At 61.9% G+C, this 14,781-nt stretch overlaps 1 protein-coding gene across 1 annotated transcript in view; it reads right to left on the bottom strand.

Annotated features, from left to right (window-relative positions):
- ADGRB1 (adhesion G protein-coupled receptor B1) overlaps positions 1-14,781 on the bottom strand; it is a 93,973-nt gene that overhangs the window by 59,182 nt on the left and 20,010 nt on the right. Inside the window, 11 exon segments of the mRNA XM_031669793.1 lie at positions 1,830-1,938; positions 2,534-2,602; positions 3,375-3,569; positions 3,726-3,832; positions 5,294-5,395; positions 5,611-5,775; positions 6,777-6,941; positions 7,657-7,821; positions 7,960-8,124; positions 8,532-8,642; positions 9,932-10,093. Coding sequence (XP_031525653.1) covers positions 1,830-1,938; positions 2,534-2,602; positions 3,375-3,569; positions 3,726-3,832; positions 5,294-5,395; positions 5,611-5,775; positions 6,777-6,941; positions 7,657-7,821; positions 7,960-8,124; positions 8,532-8,642; positions 9,932-10,093 — 1,515 coding nt within the window.

Raw genomic sequence — 14,781 nt, 5'->3', positions numbered from 1 at the left:
TGGCAGGTCTCTGGGTTTAAGGCTGGCTGCAAGGATCAGAGTTCGAGCCTTCGTAGTCTGTCTACATGCAGCTTGTGTCACTGTGGCCTACAGCTCTGACGGTCAGGAGGGATTATTCCTTTCACCTGGTATGCATAAAGAGACGCCATGGGAAGCCGCTCTCGCTGGCGTCCAGTTCTTGGCAGCTGAGTGAGGGAGGGATGTAGGGGTGGGGGCCTGGGCAGAGGAGCAAGGTCCTGGGAGTGAGTGAGGCTGAGCACGAGTGAGTGGAGCGTATGGGATGCACAGGGCGTCTGCGGCGTGCTACAGCTTGAATGTGTCCTGTAAACGCTTACATGTTGGAAACTGAATTCCCAGTTTCTTTTTTTTTTTTCTTTGAGACGGAGTCTCGCTCTGTCGCCCAGGCTGGAGTGCAGTGGCCGGATCTCAGCACACTGCAAGCTCCGCCTCCCAAGTTCACGCCATTCTCCTGCCTCAGCCTCCCGAGTAGCTGGGACTACAGGTGCCCGCCACCTCGCCCGGCTAGTTTTTTGTATTTTTTAGTAGGGACGGGGTTTCACCGTGTTAGCCAGGATGGTCTCGATCTCCTGACCTCGTGATCTGCCCTTCTTGGCCTCCCAAAGTGCTGGGATTACAGGTTTGAGCCACCGTGCCCGGCCTGAATCCCCAATTTCATCTGCTAATGGAACTTAGGGGTAGGGCCTTTGGGAGGTCATGAGGGTGGCCCCCATGATGGCTTTAGTGGCATTATGGGAAGGGAGACTTCAGCGGGCATTCTTGTTCCATCTCTCATGGGCTGCCTCTGCCATGCCATGCTGCAGCAGGAGGGCACTCACTCACAGCTGGAGCTGTGATCTTGGACTTTCCGGCCTCCAGAACCTCTCATCTTTATAGATTACCCCTTCAGTGACAGCAACAGGAAACGGACTGAGACACGGTTATGAAGCATGTGGGGTAACCACAGTGCTCAGGGTTCGAAGTGTGTGCTGGCCATTCCAAGCACCCTGGGCCGTGCCGAGCACCCTGGAAGCTGGCCACCAGTTATGTCCTGGGCACCAGTGTAAGCACCAGGCAACGCTCCAGGGTGTGTGTGCTGACAAAGTTCAGCTGATCCTGGTCATATCACTAGAGGTTAAACATCCCCACAGGGGAGGTAACACTGTTCCTCCTTGGGGCTCTGTGGATCATAGCTGCGGCCAGCATCCACTCCTGGGTCCTTTGCTTTGAGAGACTCTCTGACCAAGGCAGGGAAAGTTTGGGAAATGTGGCTTTTGAGAGGTATCTGAGGGCACTGTATAACAGTCACTAAACAGAATTGCTGTGAGTGTTTGTAATGACAGTCACCTTTTACCCCGGGGTTCAGGCACTCACTTGCCTCATCAGTCTCTACCTCCCCGTGAGGTGGGCACTGTTATCATCGCATTTTAGAAACGAGGAAACCGCGGAGCTGGGTGGGGTCCCGGCCCCTCTGGGAAGGCACTGCTGGGACTGACAAGCGGGAAGGTGTGGGCTGCACAGCCCCTGCCTCTGAAGCTCCACAGGGAGGACACCGGGGGTGACAGGCAGAATGAGCCCCGGCTCCCGGTGGGTACATGCGAGGTGCTGGCTGGGGAATGGAGCTCCCAGGTCCACAGCCCCTGGGCTGTGTCTGATCCCCTCCCAGGTCACATCATCAACCCTCAGGAGACTGAAAACAGGACCTATCTGAGAAATTGGCTGGGAGAGCCCACAGAGGCTGTCTGGTCACTGCCTCTTTATACAGACGAGGACGCTGAGGCCCAGGGCTGCAGAGCAAGGCGTGGGGGGTGGCAACAGGCGGGCAGGCTTACCCAGGTTGTCTGTCACCTGGTATGCATCCCTCAGGTCCTTCATACGGAAGCCGATGACGTCCACAAAGTCCTCCACCAGCCGGAACAGCTCCTTGGCGTTGGGGCCCGCCTGGGGGGCAGGGGGGTGAGCAGCCCAGGGAGGAGGCCCCGCCATACCTCAGCCCCTGCCTCCTTCCCTTCCCTGTCCCTCCTTTTCTTATTGGCCATTTCCTAACATTTCGAGGAAGTGGGGCTGGTGACCTCTGAGTACTCCACTTTGGGGATGAGAACGCAGATGCCCAGAGGGGCTGCTGTGCCCCACCCATGGGAAGCCCAGGCTAAGGGAGAGTCTCTGGATACCCACAGCCCCCATGCCAGGTGGAGTGGCGGCTGCTGGAGGTCAGCTTGGGGGAGTGAGCACTGCCACTGCCCCCACGTGAGGAGGGCCCTATGTCCCAGCCGCCTCGGCGTTCCCATGTGCTCAGTGTTCTCCCGAACCTCCTCACTGAGCCCCATGAAATAAATGACTGTCCTCAGACAAACGAGGAAACAGGCTGGGAACGCTGAGCTTCCTCAGTGCCACCAACACCAACAAGAGGCCATCCTGGGATCCCAACCCCGAGCACCCAGCGGGACCCCACCCCAGGCCAGCTGGAGACCAGGGAGGCACCAGCTGTGCCTGCACCCCTCCTGAGGCTGCTGACTGTGGGGGCCCCAGGCCCTACCAGTTGGGCCTCCTCCCACTTGTCCCGATTCTCCTCTGCCAGCAGGTTGCTAAGGATCTGGACAAAGTTCTGGAAAGAAGAGGAAGAAGGGCCAGTGACAGAGAACAGGGCACAAAATCACCGTTCACTGTGACCAGGGTCAGGACTCAGTGTGTGATCAGGGTCAGGGTTCAGCATGTGACCAGGGTTAGGGTTCAGTATGTGACCAGTGTCCAGGCTCAGTGTGTGACCAGGATCAGGGCTCAGTGTGACCAGGGTCAGGGATCAGTGTGTGACCAGGGTCAGGGCTCAGTGTGACCAGGATCAGGGCTCAGCATGTGACCAGGGTCAGGGTTCAGCATGTGACCAGTGTCCGGGCTCAGTGTGTGACCAGGATCAGGGCTCAGTGTGACCAGGATCAGGACTCAGTGTATGACCAGGATCAGGGCTCAGTTTGTGACAAGGTTCAGAACTCAGAGTGTGACCAGAGTCAGGACATGGTGTGTGACCAGGGTCAGGGCTCAGCCTATGATCAGGGCTCAGTGTGTGACCAGGGTCAGGGTTCAGTGTGTGACCAGGGTCAGGGCTCAGCATGTGACCAGGATCAGGGCTCAGCTTATGACCAGAGCTCAGCATGTGACCAGGGTCAGGGCTCAGCCTATGATCAGGGCTCAGTGTGTGACCAGGGTCAGGACTCAATGTGTAACCGAGATTAGATGAGTGACAAAGGTCAGAATTCGACCTATGACATGGGTTAGGGCCCGGGCTGTGGTCAGGGTTGAGGATCCATCTCTAAGGTCCAGGAGGGCTCCCCAGACACCTTCCTGACACTCTCTTCCAAAATCTCCCTCGGGGAGCCCACCTGTACATCCCCAGGGGTGGGGCTGTAGTACGCCCTTCGGAAAATCTCTGTCATGTTCCTCAGGACATCGATGGTGGACAGCAGGTCCCCGCTGTAGCTGGTCCCGTCCTGAGAGATCTCCACCAGTGTCTGGATGACCTCTGAGACCCCCTCCCCCGGCAGCCCTCGCTGAGCCTTGGCCAGGTGCTCCCGGGTCTGCGGAAGACGGAGAAGGCGGGTGCCTTCACCTCTGTGGGACACATCCAGGCAGCCACCCAGGACCTCCCACGCCTAGGACCCTCTGCAGGATCCCAACCTGTGTGGCCGGGGTGGTTGGGGAGGGGTTGGGGACCCCCGGGAACTGGCCCTCACCATCATCTGGATGTTTCTGTAGTCAATGGAAACACAGCGGATGTAGGTGGGGGGCTCCCAGTAGGCGATGCCTTCCTCGTCCAGCTCACACCGTCGCAGGATGAGTCCTGGGGAGACCTCCCCCTTCTCAGGTGGACACCCATTGCCTGGCCCAGGAATCCCACCCTCGGCCCCTGGCAGCAGACCCTCTGGATGGGACCCTGTGGGCCCCAGAAACAGGGACTTGCCCCTGGCCTCACACGGAGAGCTGAGTCCACACAGGGACCTCATTCCCTTCAACACATTTCGAGCTGCTACCTGCCCCAAGGACTCAGGACCCAGCAAGAGCTAAGCCTTCAGGAACCCCGCCGCATGGAGGTGGAGCTCTCGGCCACGCAGGGGCTTCAGAGTTCAGCCATGAGCTCATTCGGAGCCCCTTCTAACTAACCCAGAGCCCTGGAGGGAGCCAGCACCCTGGGCCCCGGCCTGGCTGCATCCACCGGGCTACAGGGGCCTCAGCCTGGCCCAGAGACACGGGGGCAACCTTGGGGTGCTGCTGGGCATTAAGGGGGAAACAGCCTTAAACATGGCACACCCTGTGATACAGAGCTCACTCCCAGGACATCATCAGAGAAACAGGGACAGCTGAGTGTTTATAGGGAGGCGGCAGCCACAGAGAACTGTCACAAGACAAGTTCAACCCCCGACAAGAGCCGCGGGACTGGATGCAGAACCTGGTTTAGATGGGGCCAAAAATGAGGGGCACCGGGAGACCCAGCCATGCACGTGGACCAAAGGCCAGGGGAGGCACGCCACCGTGCGGCATTCACGTGCTTCATTTTGCTTCTCAGCATTTGCAATCTGCTACCAAGAACATGGTCTGTTCTGTAATCAGAAGAGCGAAGGAGGAGCAGCAGCTGCAGCTGGCAATACAGGGCCCCCGCCGCCGTCCCCCATACCTCCCCACAGCAGCTCCGAGCAGAGGAACCCCGACTGCTCTCATCCTACAGAGGAGAACACTGAGGCTCAGGGAGGTTAAGTCAGTTTCTGAATGTCACACAGCAAACAAGGGCAGAACCAGAGTTTGAACCTGGGCTCCCATCCTCCCTGCCTGCTGCCTGTCAGGGACATAAAGCACTTGTACTTATTCAAAAAGGAGGGGCGAAGGAGGCCCGCCCCTAGTGCAGTGAGCCCTTCCCCACGGAGCCCTGCTTTCTCCTTGAGGCTGGCATTCAACGGAGACCTCCTCTTCCTGTCCCTGCAAGCCCAGGGCAAGTGCATTCACTTCCCTGTGCCTCAGTTTCCCAGCTGTAAATGGTGGCGGCTTCTTGGGTTGCTGAGACTCCATGGATGTCTTGCATTAGGGCGGAGCATGGGTGCCAGCCCCTAGTGAGTGCTCGGAACAGCGGCTGCCACAGAGTTCTCACACGGTGCCCTGGGCTTGCGGCCCCACCACCCCGCGCCAGCGCACGCAGGCTGTCTGGGCTCTGTGCCTGGGCTGTGTCCCAGTGCTGACAGCACCTCAGCGTGGGCATCACCATGAGGGCAGGATGGGAGCCTCCATACACCACGTGCTCTCCAGCGCTCACCTGTGGCGTTGCGGGGACACCTGACGGCAGCCACCTCTCCCGCTGGGGTCTCCTTCCAGATCACAGCACCAAAGTTGTCCTCATCACAGATCTCATGGGGCTCTGCCAAGGAGCCCAGGACAGGGGTTCAGGAAGGGGTACTGAGAGCCAGCAGTTGGCTCTGGAAGGCCCAGACCCTTGCAAGGCGTCTAGAGTGGGCATCACTATGAGGACAGGACGGGAGCCCCCAACACACCACGTGGGTGACAGCTGAGCCCGAGCCTGCCCGATTGCCACCAGCCCTCCCCACCGCCCAGCCCAGGTGGGAGGGGCCTCACCAGGACACCGCTGGGTGCCGCACTGCCGGTACTCATCCTGGGGGCCCTGGCAGACTGCTCCCCCGAAGAAGGGCCCGGAGCAGACGCGCTCCCGTCGCTGGCTGCCAGCCCCACACGTGACGCTGCAACTGCCCCATGACGCCCAGGCCTGCCACTTGCCATCCACTGCAGGCACAGCCAGACACAGGGCACAGGCAACAAGGAGGGCAGGGTCCAGGAGCCACAGTGACACGAGGACACAGACAGGGACGCACACAGAGCCGTGCGGCAGTGAAACACAGGGACCCAGGGATGTGGGGCAGGAGGTCAGGAGAAGGGAAATTCAGACCAGGAGAGGAGAAACCAGTCATCAGCCTGATACAAAATAAAACAAACTCCCACATGCAGCCAACCCCACCACCCTCCACGCCTCATTGTACACCCCGCTACCCCACGGCCTCCCCACACTCTTCTTCGCCATGGACACCCCAAGTCCCACTGTACACCCTGCTACCCCACGGTCACCCCACACTCCACTTCCCCCACAGACACCCCAAGTCCCACTGTGCACCCTGCTACCTCACGGCCACCCCACACTCCACTTCCCCCACAGACACCCCAAGTCCCACTGTATATCCCGCTACCTCACGGCCACCCCACACTCCACTTCCCCCACTGTGCACCCCACTACTCCATGGTCACTCCACACGCCACTTCCCCATGGACACCCCAAATCCTACTGTGTACCTCGCTACCCCACAGTCACCCCATACTCCACTTCCCCCACAGACACCCCAAGTCCCACTGTAAACCTCACTACCCCACAGTCACTCCACCTCCCCATGGACACCCCAAGTCCCACTGTGCACCCCACTACCCCACGGCCACACTCTACTTCCCCCACAGACACCCCAAGTCCCACTGTGCACCCCACTCCTCTCCCCATGGCCACCCCATGCCCCACTCTCCTCATGGACCCCCCCCACCCCACAGTGCACCTCACTCACCCTGCAGCCACTCCACGCCCCATTTCCCCCACGGCCACCGCAGACCCCACTGTGCACCCCACTCCCTCCTCAGTCACATACCAGGGCCCATGGTTACCCCCACCCGCTGTGGGGCTTGTCCCCTCCCTAGAGGTTCCTGCTTGTTAGGTGCCCCCAACCCCAGCCCGGCGCACCCCTGACCTGGGCACTGCTGCAGGAAGCAGTCTCGGGTCTCAACCCAGTGGCCCTGGCACTCGGCGCCCCCATAGGAAGGCCCGTTGCATTCACGCGTGCGCTGCTGTCGGCCCTGGGAACAGCTGGCGGAGCAGGCGCTCCAGCTCGACCACTCATTCCAGTTTCCATCCACTGCCCGGCCCGGGGGAGGAAGGGGACACGAAGTGGGCGTGAACACCCGGCACCCCAATGCCTGGCTTGGGATGTGGGTGTGAGCACCCTGGAGGCTACTGCTTCACACTCAGACTAGGACATAGGTGAGAACACCCTGGGGGCCACTACCCACACCCAGCCTGTGACATGGGTGAGAACACCCTGGAGGCCACCACCCCACACCCAGCCTGTGACATGGGTGAGAATATCCAGGCTGGGACACGAGAGAGTAAACCCTGGGGGCCACCACCCCACACCCAGCCTGATATGGGTGTAAACACCTTGGGGGCCACCAGCCCACACCCAGACTGTGACATGGGTGTGAACACCCTGGGGGCCACCACCCACACCCAGCCTGTGACATGGGTGAGAACACCCTGGGGGCCAGCAGCCCTCACCCAGCCTGGGACATGGGTGTGAACACCCTGCGGGCCAGCAGCCCTCACCCAGCCTGGGACACAGGTGTGAACACCCTGGGGGTCACCACCCCACACCCAGCCTGGGACATAGGTGGGAAATACCCCAAGGTCACACGTCAGCCTGCTTCCTGAACCCAGTCTGAGGTTCCAACCTCTGAGCACCCTGAGGTGGGTCTGGAGTGGGCAAAGCTGGGTTCCCAGGCCTGGCCAGTGGCCTACTGTGACCTCTCCTTTCTTCCCTTCCTCCCTGCCCCCACGCCCTCCCTCTCACCTACCAGGGCACAGGGCGATGTTGCAAAACTTGGTTTGCTTCTCAGGGCCCTCACAGGGGTTGCCTCCAAACTGGGGGGGCCTGCAGGTGCGCGTGCGATCCCGAAAGCCACGGCCACAGGTGCTGGAGCAGAGGCTCCAGGGTGACCACTCGTCCCAGGCACCATGCACTGCAGAGGGACGGAAGGTGCTGCTGCCCTCTGCTGCCACGGTCCCTGAAGCCCTGGCCGCCCACTGCCCCAGCCCCCTGCTGCCCCGGCTGCCCGCTGCCCCAGCCGCCCGCTGCCGAAGCCCAAGTTCCCACCCACCTGGGCACACGGCGGAGTTGTTGCACAGCCGCTGCTCGCGCAGGGGTCCGCTGCACTGCGTGCTGTAGGAGGAGGACACGCAGAAGCGCGTGCGGGTCTGCCAGCCCTCGCCGCAGGTGCTGGAGCACACGCTCCACGGGGACCACTCCTCGGCTGCTGGGTCACCTGCAGGCCCCACTACAGCGTCACAGGCCTGCCGCCCACGGGGCTGCAGTCAGACCGGGGCCAGATCCCGCAGCAGGAGGGCTGCCCTGCTGGGGAGCAGGCAGCAGGGCTGGGGCAGAGCCCCTGGGCCTTCGAACCAGGCTGATCTCAAGAACTGGTCATTTCCCCTACAAGGCTGGAAGCCCTGAGAGCCGGCCTGTGCCATCCCTGGGCCTCTGGGGTCTGGCCAGGGACAGGTCTCCTCACCTTACACCAGTTCCCCTAATGCCAATCAGTCAGGAGACAAGAGCCCAGCACCTGACGGGTTAGTCTAGTTATTCAAGTTACTACCCATAACTAGTGGTGATTGTTAACTTACAGTATTTCCCAAAGCCCTAGTCCTGCCCACCCCCCTCCCGCCAGCTCACCGGTCTGGGGGGCTGGGAACCCAAACTGCTGCAGCTCGTCCCCCAGCTCCTCACGCCGCCGGGCATCTGTGGACCGCAGGGACTGGCTCCGGGAGCTGGTGCGCCCAGCGGCTGCAGGACGGGCTCAGGTCAGCACGGGAGCAGTGCTTTGCCCCCGTCCTCTCTCTCTGTGGCCACAGTGCTCTGAGCCCACCAGCACTGGGCCACCTGGCTCCACTGGGCAGTTGGGAAGCCAGGGACCAGAGCGCCCAGCCTGGCACCAGCCCTCATCTGGTCAACAGGGGACCCTTCCTGTGGGTCCTGTCTCCCGTACCCTGCGCCCACTCCCTCACTGCCTTCATTGCCCACAGGCCAGCATTCACCTGCAAGACGGCAGCCCGCACTAAGTGGTGGCTGCTTTCCCCTGCCTGGCACCCCAACAGCGCCCCTGCCTCCATCCCGCAGGCCAGCTGACACCCCAGGCCCCTCCCCAGGCTCCTGAGAGGAGCTCCTCTCCCCAGGAAAGTTCACCAAGGAAAAAACAGCCCAAAGACAGTCTCATTACAACGTGATTTAACTTCATGGAAGCAGCTAAAAAATGCATGGGGTCATTAGAGAGCCTTATTAGAGAAATACATTCTGGAGGCAGCATCCGGCTGGGGCAGGAGGGCTGGCTTGGCCAGAGCTCCCACAGCCAGCCTTCCGCACACCCTCCAAAACCCCCAATCCACAAATGGGAAGAAAGCCCCATCTAGGCCGGGTGCGGCGGCTCATGCTTGTAATCCCAGCACTTTGGGAGTCCGAGATGGGCGGATCACGAGGTCAGGAGATCGATACCATCTACCAAAAATACAAAAAACTAGCCGGGCGTGGTGTCGGGCGCCTGTAGTCCCAGCTACTCGGGAGGCTGAGGCAGGAGAATGGCGTGAACCCGGGAGGCGGAGTTCGCAGTGAGCCCAGATCTTACCACTGCACTCCAGCCTGGGTGACACAGCAAGACTCCCTCTCAAAAAAAAACACCAAAAAACAAAAAAAAGAAAGCCCCATCTAGTCCCACCCAGCCCCAAGCACCACACTCTTCGGGGCCCTCACCTCTGCTCCCCCGGCTAGGCCCCACTCCCACGGGCCAGCCCCGAGTTGAGGTCCTGCTTCTCAGAGCCCAGACTCACCCTATTCACTCTTCCTGCTGGCCCCGCCCAGCGTCTGCCAGGCCCAGGCCCCGCCCCTACCTGGTCCCGCCCTAAGCCCCTCCCTCCACCGGCCCTGTTGCTCTGGGCCCTACCCCTCCCTGCCCCCACCAGCCCCTTGTGCTCGAGGCCCCGCCCCGCCCCCACGGGCCCCTCCTCTCCAGGGCCCCGCCCCTCCCCCACAAGCCCCGCCTCCCCAGGGCTCTGGCTCCGCCCCGCCCCGCCCGCACTCACGGCCGCAGGCCTCGCGGTTGCACTGGCGACCCTCCTCCAGCACCCCCTCGCAGCCGCCGCCCTCCACTCCCGGCACGGGCAGGCAGGTGCGCGTCCGCGTCTGGAGGCCTCCCCCGCAGTCCCGCGTGCATTCGCCCCACAGGGACCACAGCTTCCAGCCGCCTGGGGGGAGACCAGAGGGCGGGGATCAGGGTAGGGCAGGGGCTCGTGGCCTGGACGGGGTAAATCATGGGGGTGCTAAGCCCGCCGAGGCTGGCCCGGGTCGGGAGGGGCCGCAGTGCCGGGGACGGCCTGGCCTGGGAGGACCTGGGGGTCCGGTGTCTACCCAGCTCCCGGGTCCACTCTGGAGAGCTCAGGTCACGCCTGAGCCGGAAGGGTCCCCGTGTGCCAGCCGCCGCTGGACAGGTTTGCTGCCAGGATGATGAAGGGATGACGACCTTCGCCCACTCGAGGGCTGCCTCACAACTCAGCGTCCTGATGGTGAGCAGAGGGTGGAGGGGCCTGGCCGCCAAAGCTCTCCTTCCTGGCACGCCTGGAAGCCCCCAGGCTCCATCCAGTTTCTGGCCAGGCCCTGCTCATCAGCGCCTCAGTTTCCTCATGGGCTCAGCGGAGGGTCGCCATCCTCATCACCAGGGCTCCACATTTCACACCCCAGCTGTGACCTGCAGCCGCTTCCTCACCCCACGCAGGGATACCAGTGGTGACCAAGGCCTCACACCTGGTATCCAACCAGGGCCTGGAACCCAGGGCACAGCCTGACTGAGCCTGCCCTGGACCTGGCCAGCTGGCCACACGAGGGAGCCTGGGACAAATGCCTGCAGGCCCCTCCCCACCACGCCCCTGCCCTGACCCCAGCCACTCTGTTCAGCTTCTCTGGTGGGTCTTCCTCCATCCCGGCCCTAACAGTGCCCACGGCCTTTATGGACCTGTGTTCCCCCAGCAAACCAGACCTCATGCCCCAGGAGTCTCTGCTCCCCGGGGGTCCTCGTGCTGCCAAGAACACTTTGGGCCACTTGGAGTGCCCATGGTCCTGGAGCACTGGGTAGCCATGGAGGAGCACAAAGCAGGAGACAGCCACTGCCATCTGTGGGCCAGAGAGGGGCAACGGCACCAGGGGGCCGGGAAGGGGCTGCCGCGTCCAGGCATCCCGCTTGGGCCTCCTGCCCAGCACTCTGGGCTAATGCACACCCAATGCAGCAGGGTCGGGGCGACTTGGAAAGGGCATTCAGCCCTTGCCAAGTGCCTGCTCCTGGCCAAGGTGGCGAGGAGACAGCTGGCGGCCACCACGAGGGGACCCACCATGAAGTTGGGGCCACTGCCCCATGCTGCCACTGGGGAGCACTGGGGGATCTGGCCTCTCGATCCCAGGCACAGCAAGGGAGGCCCCGGGGCAGCAATCAGGCCAAGCACAGGCCACCCTGACCCACCAGAAGGGCCCCAGGGCCTCTCGGAGCCTCAGGGAAGGGGCCCTGCCTTCCTCAGTGGGAGTGTGGACTGCAGGAGACCCCAGGGGAGCTCCAGCCGCCAGGTTCCCCCAGTGACTCTACCACCCACTGGCCTCACTCCCATCATTTACAACATGAGGATAGTGGCTGACCTCCCAGGACTGAGCAGTGGGAAGGCAAACAGCAAAAATGCATGTGGGGAGGATGGTGCGTGGGCATTGTCATTTGGGTCAGAGTTGATTCCTGGGGCCCCACTTTGATTTTCAGCAAACTCAGTGTCCAACCAGAGCGCCCCCCACCCTGCCCCACTTCCCCACACCTATGCCAGGAATGGCCAGCAGGGGGTGCCAGGGGCACGGGGATGAGACGCAAGAGAGGGACTTGACCTGCCACAGCTGTGTGAGGAGTGGGTGCCTCATTCTCCCTGCTGGGGACCATCAGGTGGGGGGAATCTTCCAGGCCCCCACGCCTGCTGCAGAACCCTCTCCCTTCCCTCACAGAGCCACACTCCCATAGGTCCCAGAGAGGAGAGCACCTGGCTGCTTCCTCCACAATGTGCTTGGCCCATGCCATGCCAGGGGAGGTAGGGGACCCAGCACAGCCTCCAGGGCACAAGGGCAGGACAGGGGGGCACGTGCCCACAGCACAGGAACAGGTGACAGGCCCTTCGTGGCTGCCCTGTCACATGCCCTAACTCAGGACAAGGAGAGGAATCTGGACTTGAACTGGTGGTCAGATTCCAAATGCCCCCCAATCCCCCAGACTACGGCCTCCTGCCAGGACTGACCGGGGCCCAGGCGCTCCAGGCCTCAGTGGTCTCCCCTGCTGAAGGCATCTCACCCCCCGATTATGAGGCAAAGGCATAGACAGGGTCCTGAGAGGTGGGCCTGGCAATGGGTCAGGGTGGCACGTACTGCAGCACCCCCCTCGCCATCCCAGCCCAACCCCCACGCGGAAGCCTGAGTGACGTGGAAACTGGCAGTGGGTGGGAGAGAGAGGGTGTCCAAGCCAGGCTCATCGGAGGATGCCACTCGGTTCCCATGGCAACTGCTGCAGCGCGCAGCCTTTCAGGATAGACCCAGGTTAGGCCTCAGCTGCCAAAACACCCACTCATTTCAGGGCTGGTTACCTTGGTGACCCAGGTGGTAAGGATGTGGTAGGGGGAGAAGGGGCAGGGGCACATCAGGAGAGGCTGTGCAGGGGGGACACTGGCCCAGAGGATGGATCACCCTGCCCCCACAAACCAAGCCCTGACCCTGGTCACATACTGAGCCCTGACTTTGGACCTGTGCTGAGCCCTGATCCAGGTCACAAGCTGACCCTGGACGCATACTGAGTCTGGATTCTAGTCACACTGATACCTGACCCTGGTCACATACTGAGCCTTGATCCTCATCACAGACTGACCTCTGGTCCTGGACACAGAATTCCTGATCCTGTCACATACTGAGCCCTGATCCCAGTCACAGACTGATCCTTCATCTTGGTCACACTCCTGCCACTAATAAACACTGAGAAAACGGTAGCTGCTATTTTTATTCTTGTTTTGTTTTCTATGTGTGTCCCCTCACATAGCTGACACTCAATAAGTGTTTGCCCAGTGAATGCATCAAAGCCAGGATGGAGCCCCTGGGGTCTGTAGTGCAGGGCGCAGAGGTGTTCAAGCCACCCTTTGCTGGGTGGCCAGTGTGTCTGAGCTGGGTGGGCAGTGAGGGGCAGCAGAGGAGCAGCAAGCAGGCTGGGGGGTGGGCTGCCCCTCCAGGCCCGGAAAGAAGCTGCCTTTCTTCCCCCACTCAATGCCAGCTCTGTCTGGAAGCCTCATTTCCATCTCATTAAGGGGATGAATAGAGCCAATTAACGGCCCTAGGCAGCCTGGCCACCCAGGGGAGAGGGTGCTTGGTGAGAGGCCTCCTGGTGTCCTTCCCACCCTGGCGCCCTAGACTGGAGGCTGTGAGCTCCCCACAGCCCGCACCCCGAGTTGGCTGGGATGGGGGTGCAGGGGGGCGCAGGGGGCGTCCCTCCCTCCAGCTGGGCCTCCCCAGCTTCCGGCCTCTCCTCTGGAGGGGAGCTGTGCACTTCTGTCTGTAGCCAGCAGAGGTCTCCCGAGTCCAGCAGGACGGGCAGCACCGGGGCTGGAGGGTCAGTTCTGCCATTCCCGCCCTGCTCTGCCACCAGGTCCTGGGCACCACTGTGTGTCCCAGGGATGACCCCACCCCCAGCCCAGGCTCTGAGTTAGGGTCTGTCCTGGGGCACCCAGACTCCTCCTCTGAGACCTGGACCAGGGCCCTCTGCACGGACATGGAAAGGAGGGCCCCAGAGGGCGGTGGGGCTCCCTGTGGCCTGACTTAGCCCACCTGCTGCCAGCAGCTCCTACAGGCGGGGCCCAAGTGGCCGGCCCTCATTCCTCCCGCCACAGAGGCGGGCACCAGTGGATCTCAGGATGGGACTGAGAAGCCGAGCCCACCATCCGGCAGGCCACTTCCCAGGTGAGCCAAGAAGAGTGATGAACCTTGTAGGGCAGTGGGGTTCCCCTAAACCTGTCAAGGCTCCATCTCCTGAAAGCCTCACATAGGCCCTGCAAGCAGGTAATGTCCTGTCTCCACCTCTCAGGAGGGAAACTGAGGCTCCCTGAGCTGGCCGAGTCTTGTTGCTTCCTTTTCTTGATCAGGCAGGTGCTCCCTGGCCTGAGAATGGTGCCCTGTTTACAAGCCTGAAAGCTCAGGGCCCATCCCGGAGACCTTGGACAAGTCTCTGCGCACCTCCCAGGCCCCGACCCCGGCTGTCTGCTGCCAGCTGCACATCCTTTCTCCCCATCTTTCTGGGAAGTGGAACCCAAACACAGGGCCCTGACTCAGCCTCTCTTGCAGCCGGGCGGGCGTGGGGTGTGTTCTGGTTCTGAGCGGAGGAGGTGAAGGGCTGAGGGCATGGTGGGCCCATGCATATCATTCCCAGCGGGCCCCATCCTACCATCCCCATCTGAAATGGGTGTTGTCTGTGATGGGGACTGAAGCCTTCTTGTTTTCTAGATTTTTCTAAATTGGCCCTTGTGCAAAAAGAGTGGCTCCCCTGTCCAAGCCAGAAACCCCTGACAGTGGAGGCCTTGGCACCTTCCCAAGTCCCTCAGTGCTCCCTGTCACCGTTAGACTACCTGGAGTCCCAAACTCCACTCCAGTCCTGACTCCCCTCCAAATTCCAGTCCAGCCTTTGCCGCTCCCTCTGCCCCTGCACAGCCCAGAGAGGCCTCCAGATGCCTCTTCCCAGGACTTCCCGGGCTCCCGCGGTTGGGGCTGAGCCTGACTCTGTCTCCAACAGCCTCAGGAGTGAGCGAGGTGTCACTGGACAGGTGGGCCTGGGCTGAGCCTGACTCACCCTGGAGGCAAGGCAGGGACAGGGAGGTCACCCTAG

This window comes from Papio anubis, chromosome 8, assembly GCF_008728515.1.
Source record: "Papio anubis isolate 15944 chromosome 8, Panubis1.0, whole genome shotgun sequence".
NCBI classification, from domain to species: Eukaryota; Metazoa; Chordata; class Mammalia; order Primates; family Cercopithecidae; genus Papio; species Papio anubis.
Note: the sequence above shows the minus strand (reverse complement) of the source record. Positions and strands in the feature narration are given on the sequence as shown.